Below are 25,516 nucleotides of genomic sequence, written 5' to 3' on the forward strand. Positions count from 1 at the left end.
AGAAGACCCTTGAGAGTCCCTTGGATGTCAAGGAGATCAAACTAGTCAGTCCTAAAGGAGATCAACCCTGAATATTCATTGGAAGGACTGATGCTGAAGCTCCAATACTTTGGCCACCTGATGTGAAGGGCAAACGCTTTGGAAAAGATCCCGATGCCAGAAAAGATTGAGGGCAAGAGAAGCAGGGGGCGACAGAGGATGAGATGGTGGGATGGTATCACCAGCTCAATGGACATGAGTTTGAGCAAACTCTGGGAGATAGTGCAAGACAGGGAAGCCTGGTGTGCTGCAGTCCATAGGCTCACAAAGAGTGGGACCTGACTTAGGGACTGAACAACAACAACTGAATTAAAAATAATTTCCTAAGATCATACAACACTCAGTTCATAACCATGTTTCTAGGAAGTTAAAAACACAAAGCAAAACTGAAAAGCAAACCTTTCTGATCAGATTCCCGAAAAAGTTTATTCAGGTAGGTGATGATTTTTGATTGAATGATGAAGAGGTTTGTCTTGCCAATAGCCGAAATGCAGTTTACTTTTTGTACTTGAAAATTGCTTGGTGATTTGCAAGGCACCTAGTCATTATTTCATGATGTTCTTAGCAGTTGTTCTTATCTAAAGTAGATAGGAGTGGTGAGGCAACTGGGACCAAGAATTGTCACGACGTGCCCAGGTCCTGCAGGTGGATCTCAGTGACAGCTTGGACTCTGACTTGGGGTAGTAGACACAGCACTGACCTAAGAGCCTGGAATTGGGAATCCTGGTTCTCCTACTGCTTCTAACCCTGCCTGTGGAACTTGGAGCATTAGGCCAAACTTCCCCAGCCTTCAGTGTCTTCACCTGTAAAGTGAGGCACTAAGTTAATGGTCTCCAAGGTTCTTTCCTACTTCAATCTCTCTTTGATTCAGTGCCCTTCTGGCCCCTCCTCCTAAACCTTTGGCTTATCTCCATTTGGTTCTGCAGCAGATGTGAAAAGGGGTAAATTGAGTCATAGGGAAATACTCATTAATAAAACATTGATGAGAAGAGATGTACTTGACTAAAGTCTTCCTGCTTGCTACGGCCAAGTAGGTCCAGGTCCTTCAAACTAAAGGAGGGTATGAGCCAATATCACAAAACTTCAGTAAGTCAGATGGGACAGAGGATGTGTGAGGAAGATTCTTTCTTCTGTCTGAGCCGGGAAGGCAACTCCCTGGAGAGAAGCCATTGGGCCGAGATGCTGAGCAGTTGCCTCTGATGCCGACTGCCTTAAAGCAGCATGTGTTAGAGAAGACAGTGAATCTCTATACAGGAGCAGGGGCCCACACATCCTCTTCCTCACTCCTTGAAAAGAAAACTGCAAAAACCTAAGAGAATATTCCTGGCAGAGTCCACAGCTTCTAAACAGAAAGGGTAGGTTCAGCTAGAGAACCCCCCATTTCATTAACAAGTGACCCCAGCTTTCCCACCCTTCCCTGTATAACAAGGGCTCCATACTGCCTTAACCCCCTTCCTGGTTCTCCCAAATCCCCTGGAACTGGTCCACGGCAGACCTGTGGTCTGACAGGTGAGGACTAGAGCTATTTAAAATTCTTCACTTGGAGGAGACGTTAATTTTATATGTATCATGTGAATTTTTTACAACCAGAACATATTCATGCATTGCTTATGTAATTAAAAATAAATAATTAAAATCTTTGACGGCTGATGGGTTTTTCTCTTTGGCCTCTCAAAGACAAAGCAATCCCCAGGGTGCAGCAAATAGATCTGAGGTTTTCACGGGTGGTGTGTATGTATGTGTGTGGGGGAGAGAGAGATGAAAGGGGAGAAGGTGGTATAGGCTCACATTTACAGGAACTGAATAGAAATGATCCAGTAATGCTCACACAACAACTATAAACATATTTAAGCACTTACGTACAGACCATGGGTACATTAACAGGCAAATGAAAACTAAGGCTACATCACTACGGTGGAAGCTGGACCAGTGATGGGAGGTGGGAGAGAAAGATGTAAAGAACCAACTCCTCTAATTCAGTCTATTTTTCCCCCAACTTCTCTCAGAATATCCTCTCCTTTTTTGCCCTCAGTGCTCCCAGACCTGTCCAGTTGGGAGTCATGTCCTCATCATGTCACTCACAAAACATCTCCCACCAAGGCTCTGAGCATGCTCCTTCTGCAGAGTCCTTTTACCTCATTAGGAAATTAATCACCACCAGCAGCCTGTCCTGGCCACCTCACCTCTGAAGATGCCCTCTCCACCGTGGGAGTCTGATCTGGTCCCAGCCCGCTCGAGCATTCTGGCCACTAGCCCCAGATGTTGAATTGCCATCGATTTGTGATGACTTGTATACTTAAGCTTTACAATTTGTGTGTATATGTTAATAGTTGGTATGAATACAGCAACTTTTTGTTTTTTAAAGAAAGCAGTCTGTCCCTGTCCTTTAGGGAAGGAGCTCACTGGCGGTCAGGGTGACTGCCCTCAGATGACAGCATCCTGCCATCTCACAGAGGGGAGGTAATATCGAGAGCTTCTCTCCTGAAGGAGTCACACACTAGAGTGAGCCCTCCTGATGGAAAGTCAGATGGGAAATGACCTCCATGCTTAGCTGCTCGATGTCCTGCTTCTCACTTAGCCTGTCCTCAGAGGGTCTCTGGTGATCTGGTTTTAATGACACACTGCATCTCCTGAAATCAGCTGAGGTGGACAGCATCCCTCAAAAACATGGGACTGGAAAGGACAAGTTCTAAACCTCGAGGTTGAATAAAAGGCCTTCAGAACAACAAATGCAAAGAGGGGGCAGACAGGCCACCTACACCTGGCATGACAAGATGTCAAGCCAGTCTTAGCGGCTTGACTTAGCAGCTAAGCACACAGGGACCAGAGTCAGAGCCCTGGGTTCTAATCCCACCTCTGCCATCAGCTGCAGACTTTTGTCAAGCTACTGGATCCTTCTGGCCCCCAGTATCCCCAGGCCAGAGTTGGTCAGACAGACCTCTGCTTGTAGTCTAGGATTTGCTGCTTCTTAATTGTGTAATGTGGGCATGTTATGGAGCCTTTCTAAGCACCCGTGTCATCATCTGAAAAAAAAAATGGCATTACAAATAGCTCCTTGCAGGGTTGTTGTCAGGATTTAGAGACAACAGATCCAAAGCACCTGGTGCAGAAGGCAATCAATACACTAGTCATCCATCATCACCACTCACCACCATGCGAGGATGACTCGACAAGCTGTCACCCTGAGGGCAAGGACCGTGTCTTCTGACCTTGGCACCCCGCCCCCACCACTTAGTGACATGATGAAAATACTCAATGCTCCATTTGTTTGATGAATTTTTAAAAGCCAGCATCTCCTTTCATTGTATTGACAGAAAGAAGGACTCTGGAAAGAGATGCCAACTCCCCAGTGGCACCAGACATGATAGATTGGCAGCTCTGGAGGGTACGTGACTCTGTTTGGCTACCTGCATCTGAACCCCGTTCTATTTAGGGGGAATTCCCTCCCTGATAAGGAACTGAAACAGCCTGTCTCAAAAGAGTTGAAAAATACCAGCACATCCTTTCCCAGCCTCCCTTGCAGCTAAAACCCAGATTTATGCTCTCCTGATCAGACCACTTGGCCAATTTTTCACATGGGAGCTGATGAGACAAAAGAAAAAGAACAAAGGGGTGTGGGTGCCATGACGGCTGAAATGCTGAATTCCTGGCACAGAAGAGGCCTGGTACTCACAGCAACAGCAGAAGCTGAGTACCTGCACAAAAATGGCAGTGGTGCAAATCTGGTATCTAGTTGTGTGCTCATCAGACCAGAGCAACTGGAGGCAAACCTCGCAAAGCTTAGCCCTGGTTCTCTGCGAGCTTCCCAAATTCCTTTTAGTATTCTGCTTCTATCCGCCAGAGTAATCTTCTGGAGCTTGCAACCCAGAATTTGACTGATCAGACAACATGCTTAATCTCAGGAGTTGCTTCCCCATCTTTACAATAAAGTTAATTCCTTAGGGATAGAAAAAGATGGCTTATGTTCAGTGCCTGGCATCAGAGAACTCAAGAAATACTGTTTCCCTTAAACACAAGTCCAACAGCAGTCAGAGCCTCAAGCTACACTGTTTTTTATGTTCCTTTTTGACACTAGGGTATCTGTGGTATCTTGGGGATCCACAGAGTTCTAGAGAGGTCCCATCTTGTTGGTTGATTCTCTGGCTAGACTGAGATCAAAAGGCCAGAAATGAACTGTACCCCAGGTTTACATGTAGAATCACTCAGAGCCATCCAGAGTGATGGGACCAGACTCCAAGACAGGACTAGCTATTGCCCTCAGTTCAAAGAAATCACGACTAATATCTCTAAGTTCCCTGGAATCCTTCAGATGAAACGGGTGGATCCCAGCATGAATAAATACCCTTTTAATGCTTTCAAGATTTTAATTTCTTCCATTTTCAAAATTTGCTAAAATTGGGATAAGAAACAGTTACATTTATTATCTCTTATGCTCACAGACTGGTTTCTGTCCCTTTGTTAAGGCGCCTGCACCTCAAGGGAACCGGCACCAGGTGGAGATAGAGAGCCATGTGTTCTGACTAAGGCGCCTTGACAGAAATTCGAGGGTGTGACTTGTAACTGCTTTAGACTCACCTTGTGGATTTGTAGATGACTTTGAAATCCGATAACTGCAAGAAAATGAAAGCCACTCAAACTGGCTTAAGCAAAAAGGGGTGATTCACTAGATGTACAGCAGGGGATCTCATAGAACCCAAGGACAGTAAGGACAGCCAGATCTCAGAAGAATCCCTCTCTCCTTTTCTGTGGCCAGAGGAACCTTGTCCCTAATCCTCCCAGCCACTCCCTTCACTCTTTCCTCCTAGCTCGCTACCTTTATTGTTCCCTCCTTTCACCTCTTCTGTCCTCCTTACCTAAAATAGCAGCCTCTCGATTCCATCTATCTCTCTGGTCCTGGTGACTTTCTTTTTCTTCATAGTGTTCACTCCTGCCAGAGCATAGAGTGCACGTTTATTTATTTTATGTTTCCCTTTTGCCCCACCAGAATGTAGACTCTACGAGGAAATGGACTGTGGTTTGCTTATTGCTGTATCACCTGTGGCCTGAGGAGGGTGCAGTGCATAGAAGTAACTCAGTGAATAGCTCTGAATGGGTGGGTGGACGAAAGAATGAGTGAATAACCCTTGCCTCCCCTGCTGCCCGAGTGCTGTTCTCTGTGTCTGGGTGCTCGTGCAGACATGGCTGCCTAGCACAGGTGTCCGTGTCCTGCCCTCCCCACTCAGGCTCCTGACTAGCAACTAATTCAGTTTCTTAGTGCAGTTCTTGAAGATAGAATCTGATTGGCTGTGCCCAACCTATAAATGAGTTCCTTAGGAGTCCACCCAAATCCCAAAGACCTTGGGTTGCATAATGGGGTTCAGAGCACCAAAAGGCAGCCAGGACTATGGGCAGAAATGATTTGTATTCCTATGTTAAAAACCATTATGGGCATGTGCTAAGTTGTGTCCAACTCTTTGTGACCCCATGGGCTGTAGCCTGCCAGGCTCCTCTGTCCGTGGGATTCTCCAGGCAAGAATACTGGAGTGGGATACCATGCCCTCCTCCCCGGGGATCTTCCTGACTCAGGGATACAACCCCCATCTCTTATGTCTCCTGCATTGCAGGCAGGTTCTTTACCACTAGCACCACCTGGGAAGCCCATTATGGGCACAGTCTTTGTTTAATTGTGTGTACGTGTGTGTGTGTGTGTGTGTGTGTGTGTGTGTGTGTAATCACAAAAACCAAAGAGTGATTGCCCCAAATAATCCATGAGGAACTTGAACAGTCACTCCTTGTTTTCTGTGATGACATGCATACACACAAAATTAAACAAAATCCACGCGGTTGTGTCTTTCTTCATGAATTCCCAACTGTTTCTACAAAAGCCCTTCTAAGTGATCTTCTCAGGAGCGCTGATTGGAAGGCTAAACTTTGCATGAAACCTGGACCCCAACTCAACCCCGAAGCAATTAAGCTTTTCCCTTGACAGACCCTTCGTGCTGTGGTTTCCTTCTGTCCCAAGAAACCCTCAACCATTTCTCTGCTGAACATCCACTTGATTATGAGCTGAACTCCTTTCGTCTGTAACTCCCCGCATCATCAGTTCTCTCTGTGTCTGGTCCCAGTTGGCCTTAAACTGAGACAAAGCCTCTACTGTGAAACTCCTTGTTTCTCTCTCTCCCACCCTTCACAGAGGAAGGAAACACCCCAGCCAGCTTCCTCTTCTCTAGAGGCTAGAATAGGGTGCAATCACCGCAATGTTAATTAACTAGCAGACTCTTGGTCTGGTTGCCCTGGTGACGCTCGCCGAAGTGTCAGAACCCTTCCAGAACAGCACGTCCAGCAGGCAATTAACAGTTTTCTTCACACATATAAGCCAAATGCAAGAGCGCCTGGTACAGAGATGGGCACCCAGGGACTCTCCATAAGCACCTGCTGACTAGGTGACAGTGCCTTGGCCAACGGTGACGGTGCCTTAGCCAACAAGGACAGTGCAGGGTCTGCTGGCTCAAACATCTGAAGGCGTTTAGAGCTGGTGGCTGAGACACCATCCAAGGGGACTAGCAGCCAGTGTGATTTTACAAGAGCATCAGCGTGGTGCTAATACCTTAGAAATAACCTAGAAGAACAGGGGAAATTCTGTATAAGCCCTTTGCCAGGCCAGGCTGCCCTTGGACTGGAAGAGGGGAGAGCTAGGTTGATTCCTTCTGTGCCTGTCAATGCCACGACCATCTCCCAAGGCAGCAGCAAAGACTTTCCACATTGAACCTCAGCCTCAGCAGTTCCCCCATAGCAGGCTATGAGCCCAAGTCGTGCTGGGTCAGATATCCAGTCAGGAAAGTCTCCCTCACCCAACTGTGAGTAACAGAGAATGCTGACTTTATACATAAAGACAGGAACTGGCTTTCAGCTTAGCTAGACAAGCATGATATTTCCAGCCTGCTTCTTCTGAAGCTATGTTTGTGGCTCCCATCTTTAAGAAAGGTGAGTATACCCAGGTTCATCTCAAATTCAAATGTAAACTGTTTGCTCCATGACATGCCCAGTTGCTTCTCACACTTCTTTTTGAAGATAAAGAATGAATGAGACCCACTCAAGCTGGCCTACTTAAAGGAGAGTTTATTGAAAAGATATAGAACTCACAGCCACCCGACTCAGGCAAAGAAGCAGCTAATGTCATAAACACCAGCAGGATGATGGAGCTGGGGCTGAGCCAACTGTGCTCCAGATGGGAAAAGGGGGTGGGTTTGGAAACCACGGAGAGCGTGTGGTTTGCCGAGAGAGACAATGAATGTACATAACTTATTTAACTTAAGTTATGAGTTAACTTATTTTACATGATATGCAGAAGCTGGTTGGAGAGAAGGGCAACGTTAACTCTATGCAGAGAGGGAGTCACAGAGAACATGGCTTGGAACTGGGGCTTATTAGAAGGTGGATAGATGTAGATCTGCAGGAATGGAGGGGAATGGGGACTCAAATGTTGCCTGGGGTATGTTTCAGGCTGGAGGACGAGTTGTCACACTAGTGTACTTTATACATAGCCTTCTGATTGCCCAGCGAGGAGTCAAACTTGAAAAAATAAATCAGGTAATATGGAAAGTGCGGGAGGTACTCATTTAACTTTGACCAGTGTGCGTCGGGTGTCTCTTCTGTGACAGGCACCGTGATTCACCACAAACCCACAGCGCACAGGCACGGCCCTGAGGGTGCTTAGGGTGCAAGCTCACCGTCTTTACAGCCTGCGGAACAGTCTCCGAAAGCAGAGTCTGAAGAACACCTGGTCAGTGTCACCTGGTCAGCTTTGGGAATCCAAACACAGATTCCCAGGCTTCTCCTGGGACAAACCAAGTCGACTCTCTGAACTAGATCCCCAGAATCCTCCTTTAAAGCAAATCCACCAGAGTGTGTATGCGTCTCAAGCACGAGAATGGAGTGAGGGGGCAGAGGAGAAAATAAGTATTTTACAAGTGACTGTACACCAGGCGTGGCAAGCATTTTACGCAGTAATTCCTGTAATCCTCCCAGTGACACTACAGTGTTTATATTACTACCTCCATTTTATAGATGGAGAGAGGTTAAATGTTTTAGCTAATGATAAAACGTGTAGGTTAGAAAATAGAGGTTCCAAGAAAATTTTTTAAGTTCAGTACAACAGTTAAAACATTGAGGCGGACCACCATGTTTTAGCTCACCCACAGAATGCCATCAGTCGTTTTGATGAAAATGCCAGATGAAGATTTACAGATGATTTTCCCAACAGAGACAAGCAGGCATAGCTCCTATGGGCAGCTCCAGGACAGGGGACATAGTCAGGAAGGAAAAGGGAGAATCAGGAAAGAAGAACATCGACTGCAAATTGGAAAACTGAGTCAGGTAAATCCGAAGATCACCACGAAAGGGCCACTGGAGGACTTCACGTGCTATCACTTGGTAAAGTCATTGACTGGCAGGTAAAACTGCCTCCCTAGCACTGAGACTCTGTGAGAATTCACTGGCCCAGAAGTACAGACCCTGCAGAGTCACTTCTAATAGGGAGAAACAGTAAGCAAAACTATCAACACCCTTTCTTTCCCCTCCACTGCCATTTCAATATAACTTCCTGGGTCGGGCAATCCCTGATCCTTCCTGGATTGCAGACCATATCCACCAAAGCAGACACAAACCCAGGGAACCAAATCTGCAATGAAGCCACTGAGAGTTATAAGGAGAGAATTGCCAGGTAGAATGAGCAGGCTTGAGACTGCCGTAGACAACAGCGGAGGTTTAATTTCATCGTGCAGGGGAAGACTGGCAAGCATGTCCCAACAGGCACGGATTATTGCAGTGGAGGTGAAATATTTCATAGGATATTTTCAGACAGAGATGCATGCAGAGGAAACTGTTCCAAATATATATATTTTAAAATATCTTTGCAGTAACAAGCTAGGTAGGAGCATGTGGGTAATTGATACATATGCATGAGAGCATAATTAAGAACTATAAGACCTGGAAGATTTTCAAGCTCTATGGCAATTATAAACTATGAAAAAATACCCTTCCTTGGGGTGTAAGGCTATTATTCAAGCATCTCGCCTCATTATCGTCGCTGAAACTTACATAGCACTGCACAGAAATGGAATAAACAAGGGGTGAGTTGTCATAAACTAATAATGACTCCTGGCTTTGTGTTTTTCTGAGAGTCTTCCCACACAAGATCTTACTGGATCCCTACATGTATTAGTTTTCTATTGCTGCTGTAACAAATTACTACACATAGAGAGGCTTAAAATAACCTTTTTTTCTCTTAAAACTCTGAAAGTCAGAAATTCAAAATGAATCTTGCAGGGCTACATCAAAGTGTCAGAGGGGTTAGGGAGGGTTTTCCTTATGAAAGCTCTGGGATAATCTGTTTCTTCCCTCTTCCAACTTGTAGTCCTTGGTCTGTGGCCCCTTCTTGCACCTTCAAGGCCAGTCACACAACATCTCCTGGTCTCTCCCTGCTTCTGTGACCACATCGTCTTCTGTCCCTCTGATCCCCTGCCTCTTCCTTACAAAGATCCCGGCAATTACACCAGACCCATCTGCATAATCCAAGATAATCTCCCCATCTCAAGGTTTAATTTAATTCAAATTACAAAATTTAATTACATCTGCAAAGTCCCCTTTGCCATATATGGTCACACAGTTACAGGTTCCAAGGGTGCAGAAATCTTGGGGAAGAGGGGGGCATTGCTCAGGTAACCACACTCTAAAAATCCTATGAAGCAGGCACACCTAAATCCCATTTTGCAGAGGAACAAACTGAGATCCAGAAGGCTTCTTGACTCGCCTTTGTTGGGTAAGCTCATTCACGTGTCCCACCAACATTTACTGAGTATCTTCTGTGTGGCAGATGGTTATATACACAGCAGAGGAAAATCTACCTTGAGGAGCTGGTAGGAACAATAAACAGTTATTTAAAGACTCACATAGATACAAATGGGCTTCCTAGGTGGCACTAGTGGTAAAGAAGCTGCCTGCCAATGCAGGAGGTGGTGAAGACATGGGTTCGATCCCTGGGTCGGGAAGATCTCCTGGAGAAGGGCATGGCAACCCACCCCAGTATTCTTGCCTGGAGAATCCCAGGGACAGAGAAGCCTGGCGGGCTTCAATCCATAGGGTTGCAAAGAGTCAGACACAACTGAAGCAGCTTAACACACACGCAGGCTCATAGATACAGATATATTGTGCTGTAAAGGAATGGGAAGGTAGGAAAGAAAAGCGGCAGAGGAATCATCATTTAGATTTGTGGGGAGTAAGGACAGGGGAAGCCTCCCTGAGAAAACAGTGTTTATGCGAAGACCTGAAGATGTATGGGAGGAGATAGCCAAAAAGAGGGGGGAGCAGCATTTAATTTTGAGGGAACAGAGAATGAAAATTCCCTGATGTTGGGAGAAATCTGTAACAGCAGGACAGACCAGCATAGTGAGAAAACATCACCTCTGCCTGGAAGCATTTCCTGAATCTGGACCATGGATCCCCCCTGGACTGACATGACCGCTTGCACTGTCCCCTTACCAGAATACCATGCTGACTTCTCTTTAACCAGACTGAATGATGGAGAGCAAGACTGGGTCTGTTCATCTCTGAATACCTAGCCTGGCACAGCTCTTGGCATGAAGTAGGTTCTCAATAAACACTCCTAGGATAAATGAACAAATAAGTAATGTATGGCATTTGGATCCTTCTCTGTCTCAGGACCTGCAAACTCAGGCCACAGGCCCACAAAGGCAGAGCCCCCCAGCCCTTCCAGATACACAGGCTCCCGCGGCAGCTGGAGGCCTCCCCCAAATGGAGAAGGTGGTAGGAAAGCTGATTTGCCCATAAGTAAATAACTGTTGTAATTATGGAACATTATTCTCAACAGACCAGCAGACGGAAACCAATTTGCATAACAGACACAGTTATTCATGGAAATGTTTGTGATTTATCTACCAAAGCAGATGAAGACCCTAAAATGAATGTGTATATGCCAGCACCAAGAAGCTAAATGCTCACTTCCTCCTCTTCTCAGAACGGTACCCACGCACTGCCAACAGGTCACATTAGGCATCTTCAGATCTCTTTACATTGGGGAGCTCTGGAGAAAGTGCAGCTCTAAGAGGGAGAAGAGGATGGATGCAGAAATGTACACTGACCAGCATTCTCCTTTATGCCAAGAGGTGAGGGCTACCAGTGCCCAACTGATGGGTACCTTATATGACTCTGGTGTGTTCTGGAAACCTATCTCTGGAGTGCATCTTGGAAAGAAGCAGGGAACAAATGAAATCTGGCAAAGTAAAGTCGGTTCTTAATAACATCAGAACTTTGCATACATCAGAATCATTTTAGTGATTTTTTGTGTGTGTGAAAACTTGGACTTTCATGTCTTGGCCCCAGAATTTCAGATTTACGTGGTGAATGAAGGCGCCTCCCTGCATTCCCTGAGAATCAGCCATTCTGAAGTTCAACCCACAGAAAATTGTCTATAAGCTGGGAGAACATGCCATGCCCTGAAAGTGCCACATGTTAAAATGAAGAGGGTGATCTATGGGCCCCTGAAAGCTGTGCAGCTAAAAGCCCCAGGCAATCTGATATAAGGGCACACTGGTCGCACACACTGAGGAGGTAACCAGGTCCTCTGAAAATGAAAGGGAAAGTTGCCCAGTCACGTCCAACTCTTTGGGACCCCATGGACTATATAGCCTGCCAGGCTCCTCTGTCCGTTGAATTTTCCAGGCAAGAATTCTGGAGTGGGTTGCCATTTCCTTCTCCACAGCATGTCAATTACCCAAATCCCAGAGTCCACTTGTCTAAACCAAGTAAACAATCAAGAACCTCAGTTCTGAAGCAAAACTGAGCTCCTTTAAAGACCACTTCCCTTATGAATGGGGGTGAATAGTGAGAGCTCTTACAAACCATTAGGAAACTAAGCTGCAGGGGACAAGCAGGTACTCCCCAAATGGAACTTCAAAAATGTGGGAGTCTGAGGGAGAAATTCACACTTGAAGATAAAGACCTGGGGTTGACCGTTAAGGTCATTTCTTCTAGAAAATTAATTTCTAAATGCCTATTCACTGAGCGCTGAAGAACTGATGCTTTTGAACTGTGGTGTTGGAGAAGACTCTTGAGAGTCCCTTGGACTGCAAGGAGATCCAACCAGTCCATTCTGAAGATCAGCCCTGGGATTTCTTTGGAAGGAATGATGCTAAAGCTGAAACTCCAGCACGTTGGCCACCTCATGCGAAGAGTTGACTCATTGGAAAAGACTCTGATGCTGGGAGGGATTGGGGGCAGGAGGAGAAGGGGATGACAGAGGATGAGATGGCTGGATGGCATCACTGACTCGATGGACATGAGTCTGAGTGAACTCTGGGAGCTGGTGATGGACAGGGAGGCCTGGCGTGCTACGATTCATGGGGTTGCAAAGAGTCAGACATGACTGAGCGACTGAACTGATTCACAACATTTAATTGCTTGACTTATAAAAAAAATAATTATTTTTGAGGAGTGGAAAAGCTTTCTGTTTCAAAATCCCAAACTTAACTCAAAGGCTGGCCTTCCTTAAGGCCCCTGCACACTTTCTATTGTTTTTGGCTTAAAGGATATTTATGTAAGCTCCCATGGGCTGCCAGCAACATTAAAGGCAGCAGTTATTAGTGAAATAAACCAACACACATGGTGCTTTAAGGGTAGGACAGATCACAGAGAATCTCTTTGATCAAAACTAATGGGAATCTACACTCCTGATGGGGATTAACTGTCTAAAAGGAAATATTTCCTGGAGTAAGTCGGGCTGGGGCAGTGACTGAGAGTTTGCCCTGGTGAATTACAGGCCCTCCCCACAGGCTCAGGGAAGCAGCCACTCAAAAACGCAATCAACGTATAATGATCTGTAAACTTAGCGCAGCCTGCGACAGACGCTCCATGTGTTCAGATGGAGATGATGTCATACAAGCGCCAGCAGATGGATGGAAGTAACTGACAGCTGATGGGGGCGCAGCGGGAAGGCAGAGCCCGCCGCGGTTGTGGAGCGCTGTCCAGAGAGACGATGGGAGTGCGCATCTGGCAGTGCAAATATTTAATCACTCAGAAGGCCTGTGCAGCAGGGGCACAGGCTTGTCTCACTCCCTGGGCTTTAAGTCTGTTTAGCCATTTAATGACCTGTTTGCTTTTCCAGGTTCCCAGAGGTGGTGCTTCTTGGAGGGTGGACATGAGCATTTGGTCACCCTAAAGGAGCCTCCTCTGGGTGGATGCATTTCCAGAATGCATTACAAGGACATGAGCAGGCACTGGGGACCCAGCTGTCCAGAGACTGGTCTCTTCCGGGTGACCCGGGGTTTCTGACCTGAAGCATCTTGAGCTGTGAGAGTCACACTACCATACAGCCCCTCGGAGGCCCAGACAGGAGCTGATCTCTTCTCTTCCTCAACCTCCCACTACTTCTTAATAAAGGGACTTCAATCATGGCTCACACAGTAAAGAAACTTCCTGCCATGCAAGAGACACAGGTTTGATCTCTGGGTTAGGAAGATTCCCTTGGAGACGGAAATGGCAACCCACTCCAGTATTCTTGCCTGGAGAATCCCATGGACAGAGGAGGCTAGCAGGCTACAGCCCATGGGGTCGCAGGACAGGACTGATGCTACTTAGCATGCTCAGAGGGCTGGTCTTGTGTAGTGTGAGTCAGAGGGGTTGGCAGTGGGGTAGGGGCCTCGCTTGTTCACCGAATGCCCCCATTTGCTCCTGAAACCAAATGCCTTCTGGTTGAGGGAGCGACACTGAGGAGTGAAGGGCAGCTTGAAGTCGCCTCCTCTTCCTTCTCCTCCTCTACCTCCTGTGGGAAACCCCTGAGGAGGGATGGCTGGGCAGGGCACAGGTTCTGGGGAGGCTGCTGCTCCACCCTTGCCTGTCCCAGAGCCACGCTGTCCCTGTCACACCCTCAGCGTGGCCTTTGTCTGTGTGTCTGATGACATGATGTGGGACAAGGCAGCCTCCTTGCTGCTTTCCCTCCAGAACAGCTTGATCTGCAGCTGCCAGGATGGGGTTGACAGCAACTTGTCTGGAAGGGCACCAACCTGGGGTCAGGCCCTTCTGGGAGTCTAAGAAACCTGAGGAGAAGGCCCAGAGAGAGTTGAGTCACAGGGACCTGGCACTTCCTGTGGACCCTGAGCAGGTCACTTACAATCTCTAAACTCTTCCCATTTCTACCCCTGCCAACCTGTCCTCTGCTAAGCTGCTAGAACAATCTCTCCAAATCACCCTCTATCCTCTACACCACTTATCATAATAACACTTGTCCCTCTTCTGATGAATCCACTTTCTAATCTTCGGTCCTTTCCCACGCCATTCCTTTGACCCAGCTCAACCTCTACCACATCCTCCAGGAACTCTTCCAACACTCCCTGAGTGAACCTGAGCTCCCCAGGTGTGTTCTTACCCCACAACACTGAGCTACTTTCTAGTATTTTCCTCCAAGCAGATTGCAACCTCCTTAAGGACAGGAGCTAAATTTTCATCTTCATATGTTAGGATCTAGGCCAGCACCTGTATGTCTACTTAAAAAAAAAAAAAAACCTAAATAAGAAAATAAATCGAGTAGAGTGGGTAAGGGGCTTCCCTGGTGACTCAGATGGTAAAGAATCCCCCTGCAATGCGGGAGACCTGGGTTCAATCCCTGGGTTGAGAAGATCCCCAGGAGGAGGGCATGGCAACCCACTCCAGTATTATTGCCTGGAGAATCCCACGGACAGAGGAGCCTGGCAGGCTACAGTCCAGAGTGTAACAGAGATGGACACGACCGAAGCAACTCGGCAGCAGCAGCACAGAAGGTAAAATAAAGTAAATAAATACCTGCCTTGTTTGTACTTGGGGTTATTGAATAAACGTCAGCTGTTTTAAGTGCATGGTCAGGCATCATTTTACTAATGAGGAAACTGAGGCCCAGAGTTTAGGTGACTCAGTACATCTCACAGCGAGTACATGACGGAGGCGGGACACTGGCCCAGGTTTCTTTGCTCTCTGACACGTAGCCTCTTCAGGATGATGTCCACAAGAGTCTGCGGGAAGGCGATGGTGAGAAAGTTGAAACACTGGTCAGGCCGATGAGGACAGCAGGAAATTCTGTCAGGTGGTTGCTGAAGTCACTTGACTTTCTGTCCTTTTAGGACAAGGGGAGAAGGGTGGCTGGATCCCTGGGATGCTGCCCACAGTGTATTCTTGGGCATCATTCAGCACTCTGCGTGCGAGCTGACCCACCTGGACCAGGGGTGCGGGGGAGCCCCGAGGGACCCCTCCACCCACCACACGTGCAGACACAGTACCCGCATGTCAGCAGCTGGGCTAGAGAGTTGGAAGCACGCAGTCCTCCCACCCCCAGCGCCCAGTCCCCGCTTCTGGCCCCAGGTGTCGTGGGGGGATTACCTTGCTGCAAGGATAGCGTCCAACTCCACTGCCCACAGATCACCAAGCCGAAGGGCTCTCAGACCAAAGCAAGAGCCGTAGCTCACGTGGGTGACTGGATCAATTTAAAACACAGCGAACGCAAGCTGGGGAGAGACGCTCAGGATATTGTGAAAGGACCACACCACCGAACCCTGGGTGTCCTGTCTGTCTGCCATATCAGCCCTTCCTGCTGTTGGTGTGGTCACAAGCGACAGAGCGGAGGCTTTGAGTGAAAGACAGAAGGGTCTGGGCCCAGCCACACAGGTGCTCTATCAGTGAGCCTCAGGCAGAGACAGCAGGGCACAGCTGCAGATCATCAGCTTAGTCAGCTGAAAGCCGAGGTGCTTATCTGCGTTTCCAGGGGTTAGAATGGGACCAGATGGGCGTCGCCAATGGGCAGCTGATTGAAGATCGAGTGTCTCATGGGTCTCGTGTAGGTTTGGCGTAGCCTGAATATTTGATGCTTCACTTGCCTCATGTATATTTAGTGCGAATCATGAATATTCAGAGCCCGCTCTTCTCCATCCCTTCCTATCTGCGCTCACACTGTGGTTCACTCTCTTTATCTCCTTCTAATTGGTCTTTCAAGCCATGTGCTTCTATACTAATTTTTAGCTATCCTCCTTATTTGTTTGGTTCCCTTACTTTCTAGAGTAGAATCAATTATTCTCAAATAATCCAGCAAACACACATGACTCCAGGTCTATGCACTAGAATAGTAGCCCCCACTTTACAATTTGCAATTCTCTCTTACACTCACAATCTTACGTAATCTTTGCCACCATCCAGGGAGGCGGAAGTCACCATCCCAAATCAGAAGATGACTATACCAATTCTCAGAGAGGTCGAATACTTTCCTAAGGCTACCCAACCTCACCTCCAGTTTCTGGCAGAAGGGACGTAAGTTCACATAATCTGGCTTCTGGTCAGGTGTATTGCCCTTTTACTAGCCCACTCCTGAGTCATTCTTAATCCCTAAGGACCCAACTTTCACAGCAGAACTTGAAGGATTCAGAATTCCTTTCAGTTCCTGAGCCTCCAGCCCCACATAGCCTGATCTGAAGAAACCATTGAATCTGGGAGCCTGGGTGTCAGACACACATGTACCTGGGCAGCAATGAACAGCCCTGCGCGACAGTCTCTCAGTCCCCTTTCCAGGCATCACCTACAAACCAAACTGCAAACACACGACCTTCAGAGTCCCCAGGAGGGCTCCCTGTAGCTCCCTCCTCTAGACGCCCTGCCCACACCCAGAACACCATGGTCCTTCTAGCATGAAAGTCCTGGCCAAGGCCCTCTAACAATCTCTGACTGCTCTGATTCCTGGCCAAAGACCAGGAAAAGAATGTTCTATATCCATCAACCATCCAAGCTGTACCCAGAGAACCCCAGACCATGCAAAATGGGAGTCAGCCCTGCTGTGGGGCCTGAACAAGCCCACTTCTCTGGGTGTGTGTGAAACCAAGGGTGAGAGAGCAGAGGGGCTGGCCCAGGGCTGCAGGCTGGTCTGCCCGCTCTGCCTGAGCAAGGCTGCTGCAGCCGCTGTGCGGCCTTGGCTGGGCTACCTCTCCTGTTACTGCTCAAGAGCAATTTGGCCATTAACTGAGTGAGTGGACAGTCAAGCTCGATGACAGTCCCTCTTGGGGGTGACTTGATGTGAAAGTCAAAACAAAGACAAAGATCATTTTGATCCTTTCATTCGGCCAAAAGGAAAATGAATCATTCTTTGTATGAAAGCTCTGAAAGCCATATTTTCCAAGCAGAACTGAAGCTTGGGTTTCAGGCATCAGAGCCCTGAGGCCTCTGGTTTGCCCTGGTTCAGAAACCACTTGCCTTCATGCCTGGGGGAATCCTGGGGTCACTGCAGAGTGGAGATGGCCCCTCCTGTGGGTCCACGGTAAACCATAGCAGAGGCCTGGCTTGGTGCTAAGCAGTTCACCATCGTAACCACACATGACATGTGATCCACACCATCCTGTGGACCACAGAAACATTGGCGACTCGCCAAAGGTAACTTATGCTAGTAAATGGAGCCAGACTCAGGCAGCCTTTTTTTTTTTTTCAAGCCCAGCCTGTGCTCTTGGCAAATTTATCTCCAGCCAGAGGCAGATTTAGAAGTTACACAGTCCAGCCTCCTCCAACTGCACACATAACTTTTGTAAATAGTTGAATTAAGAAATTAGGAAATGCATCTAAGGCCTCTTGGAAAGCTTTCCAGAACAAAAAACACCCAGACTCCCCACCCAGGTGAGCCTGCTCCTTCCACCTCCCCTCCCTGCCCGTGTTGGGCTGCGCGACTGCTGGCCTCATATACTTCTGCCAACAGGGGAAGCTGTTGAGGCTTAGGCTGGAGATGTCTCAACAACCAGGACCGGCCCCCTCCCACTGCCCACAGAGCGGCCACTGAGACCCTGAAAGCAAAAGTCTCTGGAACTTTCCCCAATTGGTTAATACCGCTGAATTCTAAATGTGTAAGAGAAAATGATGCCAGAGTCCCCGGAATGTCAAGATGTGGAAAGTGTTTTCAGATAGAGCTTGATAACGCTTTTCACAGGCGGTCCGAATTGTCCCCATGGTCAGCATCAGCACACAACTAACCCTTATGCAACATCTGAGGGACCTTTCAGAGAAAGTCGTTTGTCCCTAGGCAAACTTTATGTACTAATATTTTCAGCTAGAAACTTGAATAGATGCTGGCTTTTTAAATGACAGGATTCACCTGAATTGTTTCAAAAATCATCCATTCATTCAATGAAAACCAAACTTGAGTTAGGCAATAAGGCAGGCGCTGGGGTCCAAGGGTGAGAGAACTGGGTGCATCATCAGCGATGCATTTGAAACAAGGGCTTAGAAGCACAGCCTGCTCTTTTTTTTTTTTTCCCCAGAAACGAATAAGCTGTAAAACGTACTTCACTGTAAAATGAAGTACAGTGCAACAATTAGAACCTAAGCAGAAAAAGGAGGCAAGAAAAAGGGAGTGAACCCACGTGGGGCTGAAAGTGGCTTTTTGAGCTGAGTCAGATATCAGGACTCTAAATCAGCCAGGGTGTCCCGGGCTAGGGGCTGAAGATGTTAGTGGCAGTCCAGTTCCCAGGAAGGAGCCCGAGCATGGGAACAGGGCGCCATCTAGTGTCTATACAGCCTCAGTACATGCCACAGATGGCTGAGCGCCACCCCACCCCCCCACCACCGCCCCCACCCCTATCTGAGAAATCAGGTTGAGCTCACATCTTTTTTTAAATTTTTTTATTTTGTATTGAGATACAGACAATTAACAATGTTGTCATAGTTTCAGGTGAACAGCGAAGGGACCCAGCCATACGTGTTGGGGAGGGGGGGGATGTGTTCAGTTGCTGTCATGCCTGACTCTTTGTGACCCCAAAGACTGTAGCCCCTGCCAGTCTCCTCGGTCCACAGGATTTTTTCAAGGCAAAAATATTGGAGTGAGTTGCCATTTCCTCTTCCAGGGGATTTTCCTGACCCAGGGATCAAACCTGCATCTCCTGCATGGGCGGGTGAATTCTTTAACCCTGAGCCACCTGGGAAGCCAGCCATACATATACATGTATCCATTCTTCCCCAAACTCCCCTCTCATCTAGGCTGCCACATAGCATTGAGCAGAGTTTCATGTGCTGTACCGTAGGTCCTTGTTGGTTATCCATTTTAAATATAGCAGTGTGTACACTTCCATTCCAAACTGCCTACCTATCCCTTCCCCCTCATCCTTCCTCTCGGCAACCCTAAGTCCGTTCCCTAAGTCTGTGAGCTTGTACTTTTCAAGTGCTGGAACAACTGCTGGTCAGCCTGGTCTCCAGAAATTGCTTGGTCTGTGGTCCAGAAAACCCCTCGCTGACAACCTGGGGTTCTGATGAGTAAACCTTCTCCTGCTTCCGAAGTTCAAGGGGAGCAGAAGGCATCACCTGTGTCTGTCTGACTTGAGAGGAGCTTTCATTACAAGAGGGCCCCTTTCTCAGAGGTGCCTAGAGTTGGACCCCTGGCGTTGGAGACTGGGCTGGACCTCCTGGGACCACACTTCAAGGAAGGAGTAACACATCCAGGAGACGCAGGTTCCATCTCTGGGTTGAGAAGTTCCCTGGAGAAGGGAATGGCAACCCACTCCAGTATTCTTGCCTGGAGAATTGCATGAACAGAGGAGCCTGGTGGGCTACAAACAGTCCATGGGATCGCAAAGAGTCAGACACTACTGAGTGACTAACAGTCAAAATCATAATCACAATCAACACATTCAGAGAGGAGATGCAGAGGAAGAGGAAAGTAAGAATGGAGTGTGAAACCTTGGGCATTCCAGGAGAGTGGTTGTTATAAGTGACCATGTCTTAAAAACATGACATGTTTTTTTATGTTTTATTTTTTTTTATATTTAATAAATACATTATTTATTTTAAAAAATAAATAATATTTGTAAGAAAAAATCTGCTCTGCCTACGAAAAAAAGAGGAGCTTCATTTACTGAGTGCCTATAGCATACCGGCATTATTTAGTCTTCATAATCACCCAGTAATGTAGACATTTTGGGCTCCATTTTACAAATGGTAACCTGAGGTCCAAGGTCATACAGCTAGACTCTTCCTGCCCAACCCCTCCCCATTTTCATTGCTGTTGGACTTTGTACCCCTTCAATCTTCAGAACCCTGGGTGGGAGGGTAACTCGCGCACTATGGCCAGCAACATGACCCCAGAGGGCCGTCTCACCAGAACTCCCCGAGAGCTGGACACACAGCTTGCTCATCCCCAAGCCAGGCAGAGCTGGCCTCCTCTCACCTACCTAGGGCCCACGGAACTCATTTTTGCCTTTTTTTCCTAAATATAAAACCTTATATTCCATTGGGAAAACATCAGCTTGGAAATCCTAGAGGTTAAAATCATTTCTCTAATCCAGAGTAACAAGAGTAGGAAAGCAGTGCTCTGTACAGTTGGCAACTGACCACCCTGCCCTGGGCCTTAACTGGCATCTGGAAGGTTCTCTGTGGTGACTGAATTTTCATTAGAGGATAATTGCTTTATAATATTATGCTGATTTCTGCCATGCATCAACATGAATCAGCCACAAGTATATATATATCTCCTCCCTCTTGGACCTCCCTCCCATCTCCCACCCCATCCCATCCCTCTAGGCTGTCACAGAGCATTGGGTTGAGCTCCCAGTCAGCGACTGAACTTTTATACAAACCATGAGAAAAGGGAGAAAAGAAAAACCAGAATAAAGAAATAAACAGGGTAGCTACTTTAGTCCCTTTTCTTTTATCAATAAGAATCCTTTTTTTTTCCCCCTGAGATATGAAAGCTTAGGACAGGCTCTCTTGGCATGCTCTGCCTACTTGGGCTGGTCTTCTGGACAACCCAACCCTTTGGACTCCTGCCATCACCTAACACCTGAGGACTGGCTCCTTGCTCCTTCGTTGCTGGACTTCTGGATTGCACGCTTTCCACCTGTTATGACAAGCTTGGGCTTTTGACTTCTGGAAATCGCTGACATCCAGCACTCAGATCTTCAGCATGACTTCATCCTGACCTTCAACAGTCTATCCTGCCCTAGAGCTTTACTTGTTCCCATGCCCTGGGTGACACCAGAGGGGAAGGGGTTATGTGGGTAGGGACGTGGCTTTGCCCCTCATTTCCAGCTCTCAGCTTTGGGAGGCACAGAGGGAATCATTGGGGATGGAGGTCAGCAGGGCCCAGGGCATCCATGAGTCAGCACAGAACACAACGATACATAAATTCAGGGGAGTGGAGGTTATACATGAGTGACAGGAGGCCATCTCAGACCATCACCAAGAAGCTGAAAGAGGGACTCTGTCAGAATTCATTTCAGCGTTGATTCCATCTGCACCAGCAAAACCATCACTCTGCAACCCACATGTCATGAAACCTTCCCCAAAAATCTGCAAAACTGCCTTCATGGTACAAAGCAATAACAATTTAATTAAACCAAATATTTACAATGGCAGAATCTAAAGATAGAGATATTGATAAATAAACAAACATAAAACTCTGTAAAAAAAATATAAATACAGGATCACTATTTATAAAATCAGTAATACTCAAGTAGTAGTATACATGGCACTTTATAACAAACTGTTGTATTTTTCATCACTTGGAATAAATAAAGGTTTTTCTAAATAAAATGCTTTTCTACTCCCTGAGCCATTCTTTGAAAGAGCTCCCTCTTTCTTCCATACTGCCCATCTACCAGGCTGTCAAATTTCCTTTAGTTCTGCCGAAAGACACCCTTTGATCTCCCCCTTTCAGCCTCCTCCTTTAATCTGCTATGGGCCTGGAAACCAGGCAGTCCCGATGGTTAGAACAGTTTGTAAATGAATAATAAATAGAATTTTAAGAATGACTCTAGGTTGCTAACTTATAAATAGAATGTATGGCCTTGGAAAATGGCCAGTGCTCTGGTTTTCCATCTGGGTTCTGGGTTGGTAGGGATCCCATGAAAATGAGGTATGAACATAGTTTAAAAAAAAAAAAAACAGATATACTGACCATTTACTGATTAACTCTATGATGTAGCATGGATTTGTTATTTTTCTTTGAAGTAGATCTGATAGCCCATAGGTCAGGTAAACAGACTGACACCCATCGTATGCAGAAAGCCCTTTAAGAAGCTGGATGTTTCAAATCTACCGGTACACACCAAATCCAACTATCTGGAGATATTGTTAGCAGAAGATCACTCAGGGACCTCAGAGGCCAGGGCCAGCCCATGCCCCCAAACCTTGCCGATTCTATTATTTTCTGCACTCTTGAAAGTGCAATATGGGTCTACTCCACCCCTAGACAGTTAAAACTTAGCCTATGCTGCTACCAGTTTATAGATGCCAATTTACATATGTCTATAAACATATCATTCCCTCTTCAGATCTTGAAACCTAGACGCTTACCCCAAATATGATGACATAGCACATCTAAGGTCATTTAAGTTAGACTCCCATGGAGGCCGTATCATACAAAGATAAGCACACCAACCCACAGTCAGCTCAGGCCATGTCTCTGCTTGTGGTTGTGGTCATTGGGGAAAAGAGCTGGTCTTGACAACCCCAAGGCAATCTTTACTCCCTCACTTCTCTTTTTGTATGCTGCCCATCCTCCCAGATTGAGACGGTGATAGCTGGAGACACGGTCCTGAAGAAATGTAGGTGGGTTGAACATGGGTTGGTCCCAGCTAAAGGCCACCCTTGGTCCATATGCAGAGTCCTCAGTGAGGATCAGTGAGCTTCCAGCCTTCTCAGCAGTACAGAGCCATCATTAGCCACTGGAATAATGGGGAAGCAAGTTACAGTCCATTCAGAGCGATCTCTGACATTCAGTTAAGGATGCTTCATCTCTCAGTCACCTGGTGACTGGACTTGGGGCCTCCTCCCTCTCACTCCTGGGAAGCCATGGAGACAGGACATTAATGGATGGCTTAGCCAGAGGGACCATACCATCTGGTGGTAAGTATAAATCAACCTGAAATATAATCAACCTTGACTTCTCCTGGTGCCTGTGAATGATGATAGCCAGAGATGCTGGTTGATTCTATATTCAATTCGCAATGCAATTTTCCCCCACGAATTCAATTTGGCACGCTCTTGATAGCAGTGCGCAGGTGTGTGGACCGACTGGGCAGCAGAGATCCATTAGAGCATATTCTGCATGTTTACATTTATGAGCCCATTGGTCTGACAGCTTTATGTGTGCGTAATGAATGGTCCCTCTAACTCACACAGTGGGGATCTCTGGAGAGGCCACACCCCAGACCAGTTACATTAAAAGGGTGATGCTGATGCTGGTGATGATGAAGGTGATAATGGTGACGTTGCCAAAGGGATCAGAGAAAACCCCAGAGTGAAATCCCAACAAGTTGGCTGCTACTCCCTTCAAACCTCCTTGAATGACTTTGAGGATCTCCTTAAGGAACCAGAGATGGTCAGGGCTGTAGAGACTCTTACAGACCACCTCGCTCAGCCAGCTCATCTCACATATTGGGAAGTTGAGGCCCAGAGGTGTAACATGATTTGCCCACAGATGGTTACAAGGGGTGCTGTGGCTTATAACAGTCCATTCTTTTGTTGTGATAGCACATTGCTTTTTAGAAGCCTCCTCAAGCTGTGGGCTATCCCGTGTCGATTGCCACACTGACATCGTCCTGCTCTCTCAGTGCTGAGTCTGCTGCTATGGATGGACTGCTTGAGATCAGGAGGTGGTCTTGGGGACCTTTGCTTGGGGATGGGCTCAGGAGTTCTAAAACCATTGCCTCTCTAGCACCATCCCACCTTCACATTCAAACATGTGAGTGATTGAGGGTAGACACACTGTGGGTCCCTATATCTTAGAAAGTGAAAGTCACTCAATCGTGTTCAACTCTTTGCGACCCCATGGACTATACAGTCCATGGAACTCTCCAGGCCAGAACACTGGAGTGGGGAGTAACCTTTCCCTTCTCCAGGGGATCTTCCCAACCCAGAGATCAAACCCAGATCTCCCACCTTGCAGGCAGATTCTTTACCAGCTGAGCCACCAGGGAAGCCCACCAGAGAACCTTCTATATCTTAGAAGGTTATTCCATAAAATGGACATCTGGGGTCAAGAGAGAAACCCCAGCTTTTATCAGTCCCTTCCTAAGCAGCTCAGACAGAGAATGTGTTTTATTTTTTTTTGGCCACCCTGCATGTGGTATCTTAGTTTTCAGCCCAGGGATTGAACCTGAGCCCCCTGTAGTGGAAGCACAGAGTCTTAACCACTGGCCTGCCAGGGAAGTCCCAGAGAATGTTTGAGAAAGAAAGGGCAGATGATTCAACTCCAGACTCCAATGTCTATGCAGCAAACACCGTCTAACACCACATCTGGCCCATAGAAGGTGCTCAGTAAATCCATGCAACCCGAGTCGCCGGGGAAGATAATCAGTGTCAGACACTGTTGTTTTCCCCTCAGCGTATCACTTCCGTCATTCAACAAATCCTTGTACCTTCCCTGGCACACAGCAGGTGCCCCATCAAAACAATGCCTGAATGAATGAATGTAGTGCTGCCTCCTGAACTCAGCAGAATGAAGGGTCCCCAGCACCTTTCTCCTTCACAAGACCCTGGACCCGCACTGGCCACCACTGCCTAAGATGATGAGACTCAATCCCGTGGAGAAGGTCTTACCTCTGGCTTCTGGAGGTATATCCCTTTGCCGTCTTGGGTCAAGTTTTGGAAGACATCTGTGAAAATGCAGCAGAAAGGAACACAGGGGTGTGTGTGTGTGTGTGTGTGTGTGTGTGTGTGTGTGTGTGTGTGTGTGTTGGAAACATAAGGGACTAGCTCCTCCCATACATCCCCTCACCCAGGAACCCAAGTTTGGCCTTGGTGCAACCACACATGCCACGCTTGTTCTAAGCAAGCCACCCACACCTCTGTCCTGGAACAGGCAAGGCATCCGTGAGTTTGGGGAGATGCAGCCAGGTTTCACAGAAACAGAGCCAGCGTTCCCCAGAGTTCCCTGCACTGGCAGAATCCTCTTTTTGCGTGAACTGGGGATGGGTGGGCAATCCATGGGGAGAGCAGAGGAAGCCTGGGTCCACCCTCCTTCCCCAGCTCACCCTCCATGTTCTCCACACGCAGCATCAAGTGGACAAAGCTGACGAAGTTCATCTGGAGGTCGGGGCCGCCATAGCGGATAAGCATCAGCTGGCAGACGCCATCACTGAGCACGATTCCTGCATGGAACACAGGCTCCCGCCGTGGGTGCTGGGACCTCACACCTAGCTCCCCTGCTACCTGACGCCCCTAAATTGTCCCTCCACCTCCGGGACCTGAATTCTGATAGCCCGGGGTCTTCTTTGACAGGGTTCATTGTGAATTAATTACTTATTTTACTAATCTTATCTTCTCTCCATTCTCTGTCCCTGTCCCCTAGGCAACCAGGAGGGTTTCTTGATCAAGCGGGTTACTGGCCTTCCAGGCAGGAGGCCGTCTGCTTAGTGGTCAAGACAATCTGTTTTGGAGTCTGGGAGTCCCGGAGGTAAGCCCCAGGTGACTTAACTTATCTGAGCTGCTATTTCTT

The 25,516-nt window shown here is 47.4% G+C and overlaps 1 protein-coding gene and 1 long non-coding RNA gene across 3 annotated transcripts in view; both read right to left on the reverse strand.

Annotated features, from left to right (window-relative positions):
* Positions 1-439: 439 nt before the first annotated feature.
* Positions 440-15,785, reverse strand: LOC132659576 (uncharacterized). Of its 2 annotated transcripts, XR_009600136.1 has the most exons (4): positions 15,442-15,785; positions 14,872-15,077; positions 4,893-4,966; positions 440-4,649 (listed from the first exon to the last, which is right to left on the reverse strand). It is a non-coding gene; the product is annotated as an uncharacterized LOC132659576 (long non-coding RNA). The 2 variants fall into 2 exon arrangements; XR_009600137.1 differs by lacking the exons at positions 440-4,649; positions 4,893-4,966 and adding an exon at positions 7,120-11,724 and having other exon boundaries at positions 14,790-15,077.
* Positions 15,786-21,379: 5,594 nt separating this feature from the next.
* The window catches only part of CAPN14 (calpain 14), a 40,919-nt gene continuing 36,782 nt past the window's right edge, over positions 21,380-25,516 (reverse strand). Inside the window, exons 19-21 of the mRNA XM_060413849.1 lie at positions 25,053-25,169; positions 24,619-24,674; positions 21,380-22,742 (exon numbers count right to left, since the gene is read on the reverse strand). Coding sequence (XP_060269832.1) covers positions 22,716-22,742; positions 24,619-24,674; positions 25,053-25,169 — 200 coding nt within the window. The 3' untranslated portion in view covers positions 21,380-22,715. The remainder of the gene's footprint in view (positions 22,743-24,618; positions 24,675-25,052; positions 25,170-25,516) is intronic.

Source organism: Ovis aries, chromosome 3 (assembly GCF_016772045.2).
Source record: "Ovis aries strain OAR_USU_Benz2616 breed Rambouillet chromosome 3, ARS-UI_Ramb_v3.0, whole genome shotgun sequence".
In the NCBI taxonomy this organism is placed as follows: Eukaryota; Metazoa; Chordata; class Mammalia; order Artiodactyla; family Bovidae; genus Ovis; species Ovis aries.